This window comes from Lithobates pipiens, unplaced genomic scaffold (assembly GCF_037356315.1).
Source record: "Lithobates pipiens isolate NorthernLeopardFrog02 unplaced genomic scaffold, aLitPip1_a1.2 Scaffold_27, whole genome shotgun sequence".
In the NCBI taxonomy this organism is placed as follows: Eukaryota; Metazoa; Chordata; class Amphibia; order Anura; family Ranidae; genus Lithobates; species Lithobates pipiens.
The window spans coordinates 130512015-130530572 of record NW_027507788.1 but is presented as its reverse complement, the minus strand read 5'-3'; the positions used below and the strand labels follow the sequence as shown (position 1 = coordinate 130530572).

Sequence of the window (18558 nt, the reverse complement as noted above, 5' to 3'; positions counted from 1 at the left end):
AAATGTGGAATGTCAGGGGGTCACCTTCCTTAAAAGGGAAGTTTCATTTTTGGGTGGAACTCCGCTTTAACTGAATGGGCTTCATTCAGTGGTACTGCCCACTGAAGGCAACAGCGGGCATATGTACACACACTTCTGCTGCCTTTGCAACGCTAGTGTAAGCAAGGGTTTGCAAATTCAGGTGCATCTAAAAAAAAATTGAATATCATCAAAAAGTTAATTTATTTCAGTAATTCAATTCAAAAAGTGAAACTCATATTATATAGATTCATTACACACAGAGTGATATATTGCAAACATTTCTTTCTTTTGCACCCAAACAAAATTGGCATTCTGTTTTCCCACAAGTAGAGCTTTCTTTTGGTGGTATTTGATCACTCATGTGGTCTTTATTTTTTGTGTTATAAACAAAAAAAGAGTGACAATTTTGAAAAAAACACAATATTTTTTACTTTTTGTTATAATAAATACCCCCATTTTTAAAAAAAAAGCAATTTTTTTTCTTAGTTCAGGCCCATATGTATTCTTCTACATATTTTTGGTAAAAAAAAAAATCACAATAAGCATTTATTGATTGGTTTGCGCAAAAGTTATAGTGTCTACAAAATAGGGGATAGATTTCTAGCATTTTTATTATTATTTTTTTTTTTACTAGTAATGGCGGCGATCTGCGCTTTTTATCGGGATTGCAACATTATGGTGGACACATCAGACACTTTTGACATATTTTTTGGCACTTTAAAGCTATAAAGATGCACTGATCACTGTAAAAATGTCACTGGCAGGGAAGGGGTTAACACTGGGGGTGATCAAGGGGTTAATTGTGTTCCCTGTGTGTGTTTCTAACTGTAGGGAGGAGACTGACCTAGCGGAAATGACAGATCATGATTCCTAGCTATTAGGAACTCATGATCTGTCTCTCGAACACACACACGTCCCAGTTCTGCCTCTCGTGCCTGCCATCGCTCGTGGCTGGCGGTAATCGCGACCATCGGTCACAAGCATCGGCACCCCAGCAGTGCAGCGGGCGCATGGGCCTGCTATGCCGCTTAAAGGAGCCGACGCATAGCTACGACGGCTCGCAGGATCGTTCCAACCTGCCGCAGTATAATGACGGTATGCTGGTCGGCGAGCGGTTAAACAGGTATTGGTACTTTTGGTAGTGTGGGCAGGTGCCAAATCCTGCTGAAAAATTAAAGCAGCATCTCCATAAAGCTGGTCAGCAGAGGGAACCATGAATTGCTCTAGAATTTCCTGGTAGAGGACTGTGCTGACTTTGGACTTGATAAAACACAGTGGACCAACACCAGCAGATGACATGGCGCCCCAAATCATCACTGACTGTGGAAATTTCCCACTGGACCTCATGCAAATTGGATTCTGTGCCTCTCCACTCTTCCTCCAGACTCTGGGACCTTGGTTTCCAAATGAAATGCAAAATTTACTTTCATCCAAAAAGAGGACTTTGGACAACTGAGCAAAAATCCAGTCCCTTTTCTCCTTAGCCCAGGTAAGACGCTTCTGAAGTTATCTCTGGTTCAGGAGTGGCTTGACACAAGGAATGTGACAGTTGTAGCTCATGTCCTGGATACATCTGTGTGTGGTGGCTCTTGAAGCACTGACACCAGCCGTAGTCCACACCTTGTAAATCTCCCCCAAATTCTTGAATGGCCTTTGCTTCACAATCCTCTCAAGGCTGCAGTTATCCCTGTTGCTTGTGCACCTTTTTCCTTTCACACTTTTTCCTTCCACTCAACTTCCCATTAATATGCTTGGATACAACACGGACAACAATGACCTTTTGTGACTTAAGCCCAATACACATGATCAGAAATTCTGCCAGCAAAAGTTGGATGTGAGCTTTTGGTCAGAAATTCCGGCCGTGTGTATGCTCCATCTGACTTTTGCTGTCAGAATTCCATCCAGCAAAAGATTGAGAGCAGGTTCTCTATTTTTTGGTCGGAAAAAGTTCCGATTGGAAATTCCGATCATCTGTACAAATTCCGACGGGCAAAATTCCTATGCATGCTTGGAAACAATTTGACGCATGATCAGAAGCATTGAACTTAATTTTCTCGGCTCGGCGTAGTGTTGTACATCACCGCGTTCTTGACAATCGAAAGTTCCGAGAACTTTTGTGTGACCGTGTGTATGCAAGCCAAGCTTGAGTGAAATTCCGTCAGAAAAAACATTCAAGTTTTTTCCAATGGAAAATCCTCTCGTGTGTATGGGGCATTACTTGTGGAGGGTGTCTTCTGGGCAGCAACTGCAAGTTAGCAGTCTTCCCCTTGATTGTGTAAGCTATTGAACCAGACTGAGAGATCATTTAAAGGCTCAGGAAACCTTTACAGGTGTTGTGAGTTAATGAGCTGATTAGAATGTGGCACCATGAGGTTGATTTACTAAGGGCAAATAGACTGTGGGGTTTATTTACTAAAGGCAAATCCACTTTGCACTGCAAGTGCACTTGGAAGTGCAGTCGCTTTACATCTGAGAGGAAGATCAGAAATAATGGGAAGCTCTGCTGATTTTATCATCCAATCATGTACAAGCAAAAATGCTGTTTTTTATTTTCCTTGCATGTCCCCCTCAGATTTACAGTGACTGCACTTGTAGTGCAAAGTGGATTTGCCTTTAGTAAATAAACCCCTAAAGCCTCTGTTTTTAACCTTCGAAGTTAAACAGAATAGTTTTTTGCTGGCTAGCTTGAATGTGTGCTGGGGACCCCCATTTCTATTTGTGATTTATTCTTCCTGACCATAGAAATGAACACTTTAAAAATAAGAATATGTTTGGCAATTGTTCACAGAAGGTCCAGTTTACCTAGATTGGAAGTCCTACATTTTCCTGCATTTTATATGTAATGTTATTCCAAATCTGCAAACAGAAGCTTCTTGTGTTTGCGGAATACATTGTGAAAGATTTCATAGCAGAAAGTTGGAGTCGCAGTCATCTTGTAAACACGTGGCCAATTTTAGTTTCATGCCAGCTGGTTGGAAACTACAAAGGCCACGAAACAAACAGTGTCAGCTTAGAACATCCCTGCAAGTTTGAAGTTGTTTGAGACCCCTCGGGCAGTTATGAAGTTCAGGAAAATAATCTGAGCTGAGCTGCAGCTATGGTAACCTACGCCGTGCCAGTGGGATTCACAGCTCTGCTTTCATTACTTTGTATACCATTGTGGAGTGTTTTGCCAGTTTTATTGTAACATTGAACTTTAGGGCTTCTTTTGCTAGGGAACTTTGGGGCTTTTGTGTATAATTGCTGGGGATTAACATGAATCTTTCCTAATATAAACATTAACCTTGAGCTAAGGTTTCAAATAGGTAAGGCCTGCCTGTATATTCTGTTTAGGTTTCTTTGTTCTTACTGTCCTATCAAAGAAAAAAAAGAAAAAAAGACATATGCATAATACTTCTAATTTTCATACTAGTATTGACTCTGTGTACAACTTGGTCCCCTGATAATAAAGTTGGGAGGTGGCCAAAAGTACTGAGCCTTGACTAGTGGTGGTGTGGCTCTGTAAAGGCCATGCCGCCTAGTGGCTGGAGACTGGTCTTATTGTCCAAGCACTGCAGCTTCAAGGAGCCTAGATTGTCGGCTATAGGGAGCAGATTAAAGCAGAACTTCACCTAAAAGGCACATTATATTGGCATATCGTTTTTTTTTTGGGGGGGGGGGGTGAGGGGAACAGGTTCCTGGTTTCGATAGGTACCTGCTCCCACTTCTCAGACGACCCGAGTGGAAGTTTTCCCCCCTCCCTCCCTACCCACATCCTCTTGGGGCATTCCACAGGTCCCAGAAGGCTACGGCTTCATTCACAAAGCACGGCTCATGTATGTCCAGTGTGAAGCCAGCTGTGACACCACAAAGAGTCACAGTCGGTTTCCTACACTAAAGATGCCAGGGACCTGAAGACTGCTGAAGAGCCGGCCTGGGTGAGGAGAGCGCTGGATTCCTGGACAGGTAATTTTTCTTTTATTAAGTCAGCAGGTACAGTATTTGAATTTTTTCAGACTGAAGAACCACTTGAAACTCTTTCACAATGGTTGGCCCTGAAGTTCACTTTGGAGAAATACCAGTAAAACTTACTCAAGTGGTACTAATGCAGGCTGGCCAGACAGGCATAAACCAGGAACTGAGGCATGTATTCTAATGGCTGGTTAACTTTGAAGCCTTGCTGGGGTAGAGGAGGGCATGTAGTCTTGCTGGAGGGACACAGGTGTGAAGTTTTGCTTTGGTGAAGGATGTAAAGTCCTAATGTTGGAGTTTATGAAGTTCTGCTGTGGTGGTATGTGAAGTCCTACACAGAGGACATATAAAGCATTTACTAATGAGGGCTGTGTCACTGGTTGTGCTTAGTCCTTAGCGGATGGAGAGTAAAGAGCCTAGCGATTTCTAACCCTGCCCCTAAGATGGCCTCTGCATTTCTGGCTACACCTACACTTTGCACACACTAGTGCTTCACTAGGTGCCCAGGAGTCTTGCGTGTCCCTTGTGGGCTGTCTTAATTGTTAGGTGGAAAAGTAGCATGTTCATAATGCAGACCCTATGCTGCCACCCATAGCAACTTCTAACAGTAGTTTTTACCAATGTAATCACAGGACACAGAGGTTGAAACTTGTGCAAAATTAAATATTTTGTGAAAAATTTAACAAAAACTTGTAAAGAAAATCATTCAATTGTGACTGGGCAACACGATGATGACCTGACAATAAGTCTACTTCAGTGTTCTAGTAAATTATTGGGTAAAAGTGGACATAGGAAACCTAAATAACTTTAAGTCTATGAGTCCTACCACCCTTTTCTAGTCCAAGGCTCTCCAAACTATGTTCCGCTGCAAGATTTTATCCGGCCCTCTGATGTAAGAGGGGACTCTGATAGGGACCTTGATGATGTTTCTTGTTTTTATCATTTGTGATGTAAGGGGGGGGCGAAACTCTGATTGAAACTCTCATGTATAGAGGGACTAAAATGTAAGTGGGGGCTACAATGTAATGTAATGTAAGGGGGATTTTGATGGACTCAAGTTTATTTGGAATTTCTTTGCTTTATCATGCTAATAACAAAAAATAAAAACATAAAAATACAAATAAAACATATTCATTTAATTAAATGTGATTTTTTTTTGGCCTGCCAATATTTGTAAACTATATGATGTGCCCCTTGTGCTAAAAAGTTTGGAGACCCCTACTCTAGTCTATGATTATCAGTTCTTTACTGTATATAACATGATAATGAAAATGCCTTGCACATTAATATAAGATAGATGGCTAGATAGATAGATAATATTTTCAAGTGCAATAAAATCTAATCTAGTTATAAAGGAAGGAAACAGTAAATCTATCATTTCTAATTTTTAAATCTCTTATGAACAAATCTGGAGGAGTCAATGGATGAGTAATTCTGACAAGAACATTGTGTTGAAATCCATGTATTGTGAATCATTACAGACAGTTGGATACTTGTAAATGAAGTCAGGTAGATGACAGTATATAAATCACCCAGCAGCTTCTTCTGTTTCCTTGGGACTCCAATAGCGAGAACCCCCAACTCTGCAGCAATTATCAGTACATCTCACCCTCTGTATTACATTGATTTTACAGTCTACAAAATATGACAGCATTTTTGCAATTCATTCTGCTGGACAAATAAAAAACACAAATGCAAAATGGTGCACTGTTCTGTTGAAGTGAATGTGACAATCAACCTTAAATTGATCTGACAAAAAAAAATTCCATATAAAAAGCAATGAAGTGCAAATGCAATATAAAAAGCAATGAAGTGCAAAAGACGCAATTTTTGGGGAAACGCGTTGGGTGGATATCATGTGTGACGTTATCACGACTGGCTGGATGAGTGACCTGGCTGGCTTGTTTTTAACACTTGATTTCTTTGCCTCACTTAATGATTAATGTTATGGAGACATGCTTTCTGTGAAGCTTCACTGTGGAAATCAGGCGTGGGCTGTTTCTGATACCTTTAATCAAGATCCATACTATTAATTTCCAGAATTTCGGTTGCAGCAGTTCACAATTTTCACAGGGGTCTAGCTTGAATTGTTTCTGTTTTTGAATTCATTCTGCTTCAATGGTGGTCTCACAGTTGGTAATACTGTGCAAAGAAACTTTTTCCCATAGGAGAGGGCTGAGAACTTTTGGCCTGAGAGGCAAACACAATCAAATAACCCTTTTATAGTAGGGACAGACTACTGTAGGCTATAGAAATTGTACCATGCAAGGTGTACCATGGTGGCGCAGTGATTGGCGGGAATGGTAAAGGTGAGTGTTACTAAAGGACATGATTTGTTGTGACACACTCCCAGCATCAGCTCCCTTTGCAGTTCTCAGCATTTGTTAACTTGACATCTTAGAGCCACAAAAGGAGGTTAGTACTTTAACACCTGCCCTTGTCCGAAACCATGGTCGCAAGTTTAAATGGGGAGCAGGTAGTCATATATTATTGAGTCACTTTCACTGACTTAGAATCCTGCTCAGATTGATGTCTGGCTGGTAAATTATTTCCACTTCACTTTCCAGCTAAACATATATTATTTGTATGGAGAGAAGCCCCTTTACTCTTCGGGCCAGCCCTCCCCTGCCCCCCCCACCACTCTGATTGCCACCAGCCCACCCAACATTCCTGGGTAATTGTCAACTTGTTAAGCCAATTTACATAGATCCATGACAGCGCTTTGGTTTGGTGATTGGATGCTCAGGCCCCAAATGCTGCATTATGGGAAAGGAAAAGAGAGTGTCGTGTATTTATCCATTCCCAAAAATACTGGGGATCTCGTATGTGGGCTGCTGGTGGATCAGAGATATGGGGGATTGAGTGGAAATTATTTATATGCTGCTGGAGAGTCAATGAGTAAAGTAAACTTTTTACTTTGCCCAGTATATTTAAGATATAGGTGCAATTATAAGCGAAAAATCATAAGCCGCGCTTAAACAAAAACAAATATAATCAACTACTTGTGCAGTAATATTAAAATGCGCACTATACAGGGTATAGCAACCCTATATATATATATATACGTAATGCAGGGCACATACGTGTCAATGTTCCAAATCCAAAATCTTACTATTGTAATTCACTACATATAATAAGGATACATAACATAACCTATAAATACAAAAAATATATATAAACCATCAACACCCAGTGTATAAACAATAAGTCCGTGTGTAAAACACCAAAAATGATTGACGTGAAGCTGTAAATAAAAAACCTCTAAAAATGAAACACAATGTTCATAGAATCCAAACTGAGAAGAATCGTGTTCAGTCCACCACCAACATACGTTGAGATTTGCTGCTTACCAGATGGATATGACCCCCCACTACAGAGGGTCACACGGAGCTTTATGAAATTGTGCGCCACTTCCAGCCACGGGGGGGGGGGGGGGTTCCTCGATGTCCTCCTGACTTCGCTGCTTCAAAGGATCTTGGGAAGAAAAACTCGCTCCCGAATACTTGACTCAAAGGTCCAAAAGAGGGACTCAGAGGCAGGGGCATCAAAATCATAGAGGGAGATAAAACTCAAAATAGTGTAAAACCCTTTTTATTATAAGGATAAAAATATAAAAATACACTTACAAGTGTGTAAAAGAAAATGCGCCTTAAGTCCGTGGCGCCGGCCGGACGCACGCGGACAGACCCGTTCTCCTGGAACCCGTCACAAACACGAGGTGATAAGTAGCGTACCGCAATTATAAGGCCTCTTTCACACAGGGCATACTATACCATACGCCCATTCAGGACTGTGTTTACCTGCACAGGGACACACAGATGTTCTATGCATTTCTGTTCAGGCAGTCCAATCGATGTTGATTGAGACATAGTGGCTGCACAGATGCAGCATCTGTGTCCCAATCTGACATCTGTGTGGGTGCCAGTGTGTGTCCCTGAATACAGATAGTGTGAATTTGGGGACAAGCACCTGTGCCCACACAGATATCGTATTGGGACACCACAGCTGTGTCTATTTAGCTGGACAGGGGACATTATCTTGCTGAAAGAGGCCACTACAATCAGAGATAACCAATTCCATAAAGGGGTATACTTGGTCAGTAACAATGTTTAGGTCATGGGTGCTCAACATGTGGCCCTCCAGCTGTGACAGAACTACAGCTCCCATCATGCCTCTGCCTTTGGGAGTCACACTTAACTGTCAGCAGCTTGCAATGCCTCATGGGACTTATAGTTCTGCAACAGCTGGAGGGCCACAGGTTGAGCACCCATGGTTTAGGTGATAGGCACATGTCAATGTAACATCCACATAAATGGCAGGCACCAAGGTTTCCCAGCAGACCATTGCCCTAAACATCACACTGCTCTGTTGGCTGGCCTTCCTCCCACAGTTCATCCGGATGTGGTTACATCCACATGAGGTAAAAGAAAACATGATTCATTAGACCAGGCAATCTTCTTCTATTGCTCTGTTGTCCAATTCTGACACTTACCTGCTCATTGTCCATTTGGCTGAAGATACAAGTCATCATGGGCACCATGATCAGTTTGGGACTATGCAGCCCCATGCACAACAAGCTGTGATGCACTGTGTGAATAAGTCAATAAAGTATCGCGAGCTACCTTTGCACTTTGTAAAGTGCAGTTGCTCCAAAGCTTAGTAAATTAATTAAAACATTATTTTGGAAAGAATACCCAATGACGTGCAAGGAAAAAAAAAGATGCTTTTTTACTTGCACATGATTGGATGATGGAAACCAGCTGAGCCTCTGCTCATTTACTAAGCTATGGAGAAACTGCTCTTACTGAGTGCAACTGCACTTTGCAAAGTGCACAGTTCACAGTTACAAAATGCATATATTAAACAGTCAATAAAGATCAAAACACATGCAAGATGCATGATAAATCCCCATGCAATATAGTGCAAAAAAATGGCCATATATTGAAATATTAAATGAATGTCCCACAAGTGGATGTAAATGGATAAAAACTTGATAATAATGAACGTCCAAACCACCAACGAATCACCTCACTTGTGCTCCCCCCCAATGGGTATAGGCTCACCTCTAGAAGTGCGACCCCCCAACTAAGCTCAAACAGTGCCTGTGAGTCACCCCAAGACTCAAAGGTGGCCCATTTGGTATCAGAACCAGCATTAACATTTTCAGCAATTTGAGCTACAGTAGCTCTTCTATTGGTTTGGACTATACAGGCCAGCCGTCGCTTCCCATGAGCATCAGTCAGACTTGGATGCCCATGACCCTGTCACCAGTTTGCCAGTTTTCTTTCCTTGGACTACTTTTGGTAGGTATTGACCACTGCAGACTGGGAACATCCCACAAGTGCTGACCCTGTCATTTAACCATTACAATTTGGTCCTTGTCAAAGTTGCTAAAATCCTTACAAATGCTTTGCAGGGAAACAAAACACGGCACATCCCCGCTGACAGGACAGAGCTCTGTATTGTTTACATTGACAGAGCTCTGTCCTGTCTTCCTCCTCTCCAATCAGCGGGTGCTGGTGGTCATCCACTGATCGGATTGTGATGTGATTATTCACAGCACAGCTGTCGCCCCCCCCCCCCCCCCACACACACCCAGAAGTGCTCGATCAGGTAGGTACGTGATCCAGCACAGGCAAGCTGCTCTGCTGCCGTACTCATATATGCGACAGTCAGCAAGTGGTTAAAGCATAGTCCTTGATAACTCTCATGGGTAACAATGAATTGTTTGAGAGCTCCCTCTAGTTGCAGTACCTCATAAAAAGATTGAGAAAGGGATTACATGCAATAAACAGTTTTTTTGTACCAAAAGTCAGTGTTTCTCACTCTTTTTGAGTCAGGGTACCCTTTAAAATGATGCACAATCTTGAGGCACCCTGCTCAAAATGTAAAAAAACTAAATTTATAGTTTTACATAATGCAGTGAAATCGACACATGTAGGACACCTAATATGGGAGGTGATTTATTCTTACAAAGCAAATTTGTATTTGTGTTTTTATATCACTTTAAACCTTTGGCTTTGTGTAACTAAAAAAGGAAGGCTTGAACCACCTGTCGGCTTCTTGACAATTTTTGGACAAGTTGTGGCATCTTTTAGGCATTTTTCCACGGTACCCCTAAAGAGTTCTGAAAGCAGCCCATGGTGCCACGGCACCTTTGTTGAAAAAGGCTGCCATAAGTGATTAACATTACCTAGCTGTTCTTCTTTGTCGGACTCATAATTCTGTTAACCCCTTCAAGTTGGTTTATCCAAGCATTACCCTGTCTGCTTAGTTCCTCATCTGGACAGAGCCACGGTTGTCAACCGTTGGTAAATTTACTAATAGTTTGTAAAAATCTGTGATTTTTACAGCTGTCAGTAAATGTCCATTTATGTCAGTAAATGTCAATTTTTTCCCCCATATTTGCATTGAAATACTGTGTCAAAACCGCAAGTCAAGCATTTGGCTTGTGGCCGCTGTGCAGCCCCATTGCTGTGTTCACTTTTTAAATGTAAACCAAGCCAATTACCTGTTATAGATATTGTCAGTGTTTCCATATTGTGTTTATACTGTTGAAATATCAATTGTTTTAGTTTTAATGGCCTGACAATATATATAATGGCTTAAAAATAAATATTTTTACCATATGTGTTCTTATTTCCACATTTCATATTCAGGTTCTGCCTTCTGCTTTGTATGCTGAATATTAGTTTCTATGTTACTGCTCCTTTTTACAATGAAGGAATACTTAAAAACAATTGGGTTTATTTACTAAAGGCAATCCACTTTGTACTACAAATGCACTGCAAGTGCACTTGGAAGTGCAGTCGCTGTAGATCCAAGGGGGCCATACAAGGAAAATAAAAAAACAGCATTTTTGCTTGTACATGATTGGATAAAAATAAATGGGAATACCACCAATCCGCACAATTGGAATAAATTGGTATCGTGAAAACATTGGATGATAATGATAACATCAGCAGAGCTTCCCCTCATTTCAGATCTTCCCCTCAGATTTACAGCAACTGAACTTCCAAGTGCACTTGCAGTGCAAAGTGAGTTTGCCTTTAGTAAATCAACCCCAATGCATGCCCTGACTTCTGTCACCTAAAGTCTAAGGGGTTTATTTACTAAAGGGAAATCCACTTTGCACTGCAAGTGCACTTGGAAGTGCAGTTGCTGTAGATCTGATGGGGAAATGCAAGGAAAATAAAAAAAAACAGCATTTTTGGCTGCACATGATTGGATGGTAAAATTAGCAGAGCTTCCCCTCAGATCTTTAGCGACTGCACTTGCTTTCAAGTGCACTGGTAGTGCAGAGTGGATTTCTTTTTAGTAAATCAACCCCTAAGGGTTGCTCCCCATCGACTGCCTGGCTTCACACACTTTGCAAAGAATGTCCAATCACACGCAAGGAAAAAAAATAAATAAGAAAAAAGCATTTTGGCTTGCATGTCATTGGATGATGGACGTCAGCAGAGCTTCTGCTCATTTACTAAGCTCTGGATCAACTGCTCTTGCAGAGTGCAACTGCAAAGTGCACAGTCTATTTGTAAATCAACCCCAAACTCTCCTAGCTTTTTGATGTACAATGTGTGAGATTATGCAGTCGAAGAACCAAAATAAAGATACAAAAAATGTCCTCCACGTCATCTGTCATCTCAATGTCAACCCACTAGTTCTGAAAAGATCAAAACAAAAGAAGAAAGAACGTAAGGGAGCTGCAGGTATCTACTTCTTATATAATCAAAAACAGGAAAAATAAAAACCTGACTGAGGCTCATCCTCTAAATATTGAAAATTGAAGAGAGTACACAAAACCCAGGCATGAATTTAAAAACGTATAAAGGACCCCCAAGAGACAGCTCAGCATATGGTTCTTCACATCAATTATTCTGTATTTACCCATTATAAAATGTACTAACACAAAAACACAATAAAAATATATAATTAGCCAATTATTAAAAACAACAGCAACTGCGAAAGGCTCCTCCAGGTCACAATATAATAAAGCTTAATAATAATACTTAAACCTATTCCTAAGGCCGCGTACACATGGGCGGACTGTTCGTCCAACTTTGTCCGCTGAACAGTGTTTCAGCGGACAGTCCGCTCGTGTGTGGGCTTCAGCGGACAGTTTCAGCGGACAGTCTGACGAACAAAGTTTTTCGGAATTTCCGTAAGACTGTCCGCTGAAACTTGGTTTGAGCGGACAGTCCGCTCGTGTGTAGGCTTGTTCGGCAAACTAAGTCTCGCGCATGCTCAGAAAGAATTTACACGGCGAAGGTTGCATTGCAGTGTATCGGACCCCGAATTTCTCGTCCCGTCGTACGTGCCGTTCACGTCATCGCGCAAGTTTTCAGCGGACTGTTCGTTCGTCGTGTGTGGTCAAGTCCGCTCATGCAAATTTTGAACGGACTGTTTGTCAAACTGTTTGACGAACCTAGTTGGGCGGACAGTCCGCCCGTGTGTACGCGGCCTGAATATTCCTATACAAGGAGTCATATTTATTTTTCTCCAAATATCGCAATTGTCCCAGGAATGTTGCTGTGAAAATTCGAACTTAATAATGTCCAACTTTGCCACAAAAACTTACTCTTGTTAATTCCAATCCGGCAGTATGGAAAAACTGCGAAAGGCTCCTCCAGGTCACAATATAATAAAGCTTAATAATAATACTTAAACCTATTCCTGAATATTCCTATACAAGGAGTCATATTTATTTTTCTCCAAATATCGCAATTGTCCCAAGAATGTTGCTGTGAAAATTCGAACTTAATAATGTCCAACTTTGCCACAAAAACTTACTCTTGTTAATTCCAATCCGGCAGTATGGAAAAATTTCCTATATTAAAACTCAAAGGAGCCACACATCAGGGAAATTCAGAGGTGCTTGGGAAGTCCTCTACCATCTGAGGGGGGCACTAAACTTGTAAAACTGCTGGAAGACTCCAGGAGGAGGGTTATGTGCATTATATTTGCATAGCGGAGTGCTAGTACGGTTAGTAATGGGTAAATAAGGAATAATGTCAAGAATCATGCACCGAACTGTCTCCCTAGGATCCTTTATATTTTTTAAATTCACGCCCCCTCCCCCACCTGGCTTTGTCTACACTCTTCAGTTTTCAATATTGAGAGGTTGGGTCAGGTTTTTATTTTTTCTATATCAGTTGATTTTTTTTTATAGAATCTACATGTTATCTGTATAAGAAATTCTGATTTTTAATCAATTTCTAGTGTCTTTGCCAATTTAAAGTGGTTGTAAACCCTTACAAACCACTTTGACCTACAGGTAAACCTAGATTAAGGCTTACCTGTAGGTCCAAGAAATATCTCCTAAACCTACACGGTTTAGGAGATATTTGCCAAAAGACAGGCACGCTGTTAACGGCGATATGCCGCGAGTGGCGGCTCCCGTGCACATGCGCGGGAGTGACGTCAATGCGGGAATGACAGCGCCGGAGCAGTGAGACCCACCAAGAAGATGGAGGCTCCGTACACAAGGGGACAGCGGTGACTTCGGTGGCTCCTGTGTCAGGTAAGTGACACATAACGGACTACTATGTGATGTATAGTAGTCCATTATGCTTTACCTTTGCAGGGAATCAAAGAGGAAGTAAACTCATCAGGGTTTACTTCCTCTTTAAAGTCAAAAAAATTTTTTTGGGGGGGGGGGGGGGGGGAGGTGTGAAAAATACCTTTCTACATATACAGCGATGTGGCAAACTCACTATACTATCTGACATGGTGAAAGTCTATATTTATCAAAAGATTATGCAGTTGGCCGCAGGTATCAGAACTCAGATGATTAGTGTCAGGCTAAGGTTGGGTAAGAAAAAGAAAATAAGGGAACACATTTTAATCTTTCATAATTTAAGATTATATATTCGGATGCATGCAAAGACCAATCATAAGTGATTCTCCGAAAGGCTGGAACACTGCTTGTTTTGAAGGAGAATAGATTTTTCCCACTGTCCTATTGTCAATCCCTCATCTCTAGGCCTGCCTGTTGTAATAAAGCTGGCCATAGATGGATTGAAATTCGACCAGACAGGAGCCAGCCAAATTGCCAAATTTAGATCCATCGCTGGCTGTTCCTGCTCAACAGAAATTGATCTACTGATTGACTTCTGTCGAATAGGTATGGTGAAAATGTTTCGGTCGATCAGAGGCTGCAGCCAATCTGCTGCAGTGCTGATTAGTGTGTTTTGCCAGCAGAGGAGTCCCTACTGTCAGAATACAACAGCACAGTGGAGAGGATTCCTCCATCCACTTTGTTTGTGTGGATGGGGGGATCCGTACTCATTTTTGGTTTCGATCAGCTCACTGGCTGATTGTGAAAGGTGACCCATCTATGGGCAGGCTAAGTAAGAGAGACCTTGGGTGGACATCCTTAGAGTCTGTGTTGAAGGTCAAACTTAGCATCTGGGGGTTTTAGCAGATAACCAAAGGTACCACTAAATCAGTTGGGGGGGTTGAAAAAGTAGTAATGTCTTATCCTGGGGTGGATTGTGCGATCTCCGATAATCATGGCGGTCTTGCACTTGTGCTGGGTATCCAGGATTGACAGTCCAAGCCCAGAGAGGATTGTGTCAAGGGATTGTTGAAAATGAGTTGCTTCTTCCAGATCCACTTATCAGTGAACTTCATTGAACTTCATTTCCAGGAGGAAATGTTTTTTCTGAACAAAAGTGGAGTTACGTTTTTAAGAATGGCACAGATCACATACTGTATCATTCATTTTATTTTGCATTAAAGTGGTTGTAAACCCTTACAAACCACTTTGACCTACAGGGAAGCCTAGATTAAGGCTTACCTGTAGGTCCAAGAAATATCTCCTAAACCTATACGGTTTAGGAGATATTTACAAAAAGACAGCCACAGCGGTGCGCAGGCGCACTGGGCAGGCCGCAGATCGTGGCGATATGCCGCAAGTGTCGGCTCCGTGCATGGGAGTGACACCATCGCTGCTCCAGCAAATCACAGCGCCGGAGCAGCAAGACCCGGAAGTCACTCGGGGATCCATGGCAGCGGCAGACATGAAGACAGAGGACCGCTTCGGGGGCTTCGTTCTCAGGTAAGTTATTCATAATGAGCTAGTATGCTATGCATACTAGCTCATTATGCCTTTGCCTTGCAGGTTGCTTTTTTTTTTTTTCCAGATGGGTTTACAACCACTTTAAGGTGTTAGCCTGCTGTGCTGTTGTTAGAAAATCTGAAGAAAACCCATGTCTAATGTGCTTTATTTCTGTTCCACAGGTTATATTAGACCAATTCAACCCAAGCCTAAAAAACTTTGTGACGATGGGCAAACATTATGAAAAAGCACTTTCAGGTAATTTGGTTCTGTAGTAATTTAATTACATTTTTATATTATTGTGCCTCTATTGCACATTGATTTTGAACTGTGATCTTTGACAGCATTGTACCGTACCTGTTGTTATTTATTTTCCACAATATTTCAGTGTTAGTGTTCAATTAGAACTCAGAGAGATACAAGTTTTGTGTATTGTAGTGTGTGTATATTGTATAACTTTATTTTTCAGTGATAAAAAAAAAAAAAAAAAATAGGGGTTGATTTACTAAAGGCAAACACTGTACACGTTGCAAACTGCAGTTGCTCCAGAGCTTTGTAAATTAGGTAAAAATTCACTTTGCAAAGACTACCCAATCAGGGCAGCACAGTGGTGTAGTGGTTAGCACTTTCACCTAGCAGCAATAGGGTTGCTGGTTCAAATGCTGACCACAACACTATGTGCCTGGAGTTTGCATGTTCTCCCTGTGCCTATTCGGGTTTCCGCCAGGTACTCCGGTTTCCTCCCACACTCCAAAGACATGCTGGTAGGTTAATTAGACCTTGTCTAAAAAAAAATTGGCCTTAACCCCCCTGACGGTATTCCCGAGTCTGACTCGGGGTGGATTTTTCATACCAAAAGCGGTATCCCCGAGTCAGACTCGGGACAGCGTCGCTGGATCCAGGAGGAGGTTTACTTACCTTCTCCCTCGGATCCAGCGTTGTCTCCCCGCTGTACGAGCGAGCCGTGTCTCGCTCGATGCATCACATCGCCGATCTCCGTGCCCTGCGAGCGTTGCGACGCACGGGGACGGAGATCGGCGCCAAATTCAAAAAGTGAAACAAACAGTAAACATACAGTATAATGTAATCTTACAGATTACATTGCTGTATGTAAATATTTCACATCCCCGTTGTCCCTAGTGGTCTGCCCAGTGTCCTGCATGCAGTTTTATATAATAAAAACTGTTCTTTATGCCTGGAAACTGGAGATTGCCCATAGCAACCAAACTGTCACTGTACATCAAAAATGATTTTAGACCAGCTAGAAAACAGCGATAATAAATTAGAATCACTCGCAGAATTGAGCGATAGCGATTTGTGGGGAGATCCGTCATCAAATACTGAAAAGTAATGACAGTGACAATTCTGCAACTGAGCAAATTTCAGTGTTTTTGATTTGATTACATTATTGAATAATTTTTATTATTGTTATATTATTATTTGGTACAATTATTTATAATTATTTATTATATTATAATTTATGATTTAATTTTTCAAACTTTATCATACCCGGGATGTCTGCTAGACTCTGGTTTGGACAGATTTAAGAGAGTTATTCCTAAGAATTGCAGGACTACAATATAAAACGCCAAATTTTCATGCAAAATAATGGTACCGCTTTTAGCACCTAAAATCCGAAATAATCGTACCGCCAGGGAGGTTAATATGTGTATGTGTATGTCAATGATGTATGTGTTTGTAAGCATGTCAGGACCTTACAGGGTAAAGGAAGCCACAGATGAACTCTGGTGGCAAGAAAGCACCCTAAAGGCGATTCAGTTCGCATAGGTAGCGCTATACAAGTCACTCACTCACATGCACGGAAAATGCATGTTTGCTTGAACATGATTGGACGATGTTAGTCAGCAAAGCTTCTGCCCATATACTAAGCTCTGCAGCAACTTAACTTGCAGGGAGCACTTTGCAAAGTGCATAGTCTATGTGCCTTTAGTAAATCAACCTCATAATGTCTTTTTGGACATTTATACTGTAAAATGGTGCATGTTCATATTTTATTAAATATCCAGCCAGCAGGGTAAGCTGTATAAAAAAAATGTTTGTACTTTGCTCTGTTGAAAGGAGACATGATATACATGGCTCAGGGTGAGATTTACTTTATGTATGGCATAATAAATGTGACATGCATTACTAGCTAGCATGCCAGCCCCATCAGAGATACTGGGGGAGATTTACTAAAACTGGAGCCCTCAGAATCTGGTGCAGCTGTGCATGGTAACCAATCAGCTTCTAACCTCAGCTTGTTCAATTAAGCTTTGACAATAAAACCTGGAAGCTAATTGGTTATAATGCAGAGCTGCACCAGATTTTGCACCCTCCAGTTTTAGTAAGGTCCTTTTCACACATGCTGTCCGATCAGGTCCGCCTGTCTGTTTTTCCGGCGGACCCGATCGGACGCTCCATTCACCTCTATGGTGCGACAGATATCAGCTCTGTCATGTTCACTGACATCCGCCGCTATCCAATCTGATCCGGTCTGCCAAATCCAGACAGATGGAAACTTTATTTTCCATCCGTCGATCGGATGGAATCGGATGAAAACGGACAGGCGGATCTGTTTCATGTCACTCTCCACAGGAACACTGGGCAAATCACTGATGATTTATCACACTAGTATAAATGTTGCGATCTGCATTGTTTTATTGTCATCCTGCTTATAGTTTATTGCTGATAGTTTATTGCAAAGATGTCCAAACTTTTTTCAAAGAGGGCCAGATTTGATGAAGTGAACATGCATAAGGGCTGACCATTTTGCCTGACATTTTTTTGAGCCATTAAAATTCGGTCTAAGTGTGTTTGTCCGAGCACTAATAAACTGCCAACAAAAATGATCTTGCCTTTGTGGCTGTGTGTGGTGAAGAGATGAGCTCAGGCATGTTATTTGGATATATATATATATATATATATTTTTTGTGGCCCCAACTAATCCCAGAGCACTGCTCAGGTATAAGGATTAGCTTGGGTGTGTTATTTGGATATGCCTCACCATTGCCATGAAAGCAGCCTTACCATTGCCATGAAAGCAGCCTTACCATTGCCATGAATGCAGCCTTACCATTGCCATGAATGCAGCCTCACCATTGCCATGAATGCAGCCTTACCATTGCAATCAATGCAGCCTTAGCATTGCCATGAATGCAGCCTTACCATTGCCATGAATGCACCCTTACTATTGCCATGAATGCAGCCTTACCATTGCCATTAATGCAGCCTTACCATTGCCATTAATGCAGTCTCACATGTGCCATGAATGTAGCCTTACCATTGCCATCAGTGCAGCCTGATCAATGCCCATCTGCAGCCTCGGAGTGGACATGGCGGCCTCTTTAATACAAAGTCCCGCCTCCTGTGATAGACAGAACAGTCGTGCAATGGCAGCGCAGGAGACGGGACTTCCTATTACAGATGCTGCTGAGTAAACAGGAGATTCTCCTGTACGTAATCTGACGGCACTCATCCCACGCCCTCCCTGTTCCCTCAGAGGCAAATACAGTAACGTGGGCCACACT

General features: G+C 41.8%; 1 protein-coding gene across 1 annotated transcript in view; it reads left to right on the top strand.

Moving 5' to 3' along the window:
• LOC143934121 (BAR/IMD domain-containing adapter protein 2-like) overlaps positions 1-18558 on the top strand; it is a 250433-nt gene that overhangs the window by 48025 nt on the left and 183850 nt on the right. The window contains exon 2 of the mRNA XM_077457444.1: positions 15214-15289. Within this exon, the coding sequence (XP_077313570.1) occupies positions 15214-15289 (76 nt within the window). The remainder of the gene's footprint in view (positions 1-15213; positions 15290-18558) is intronic.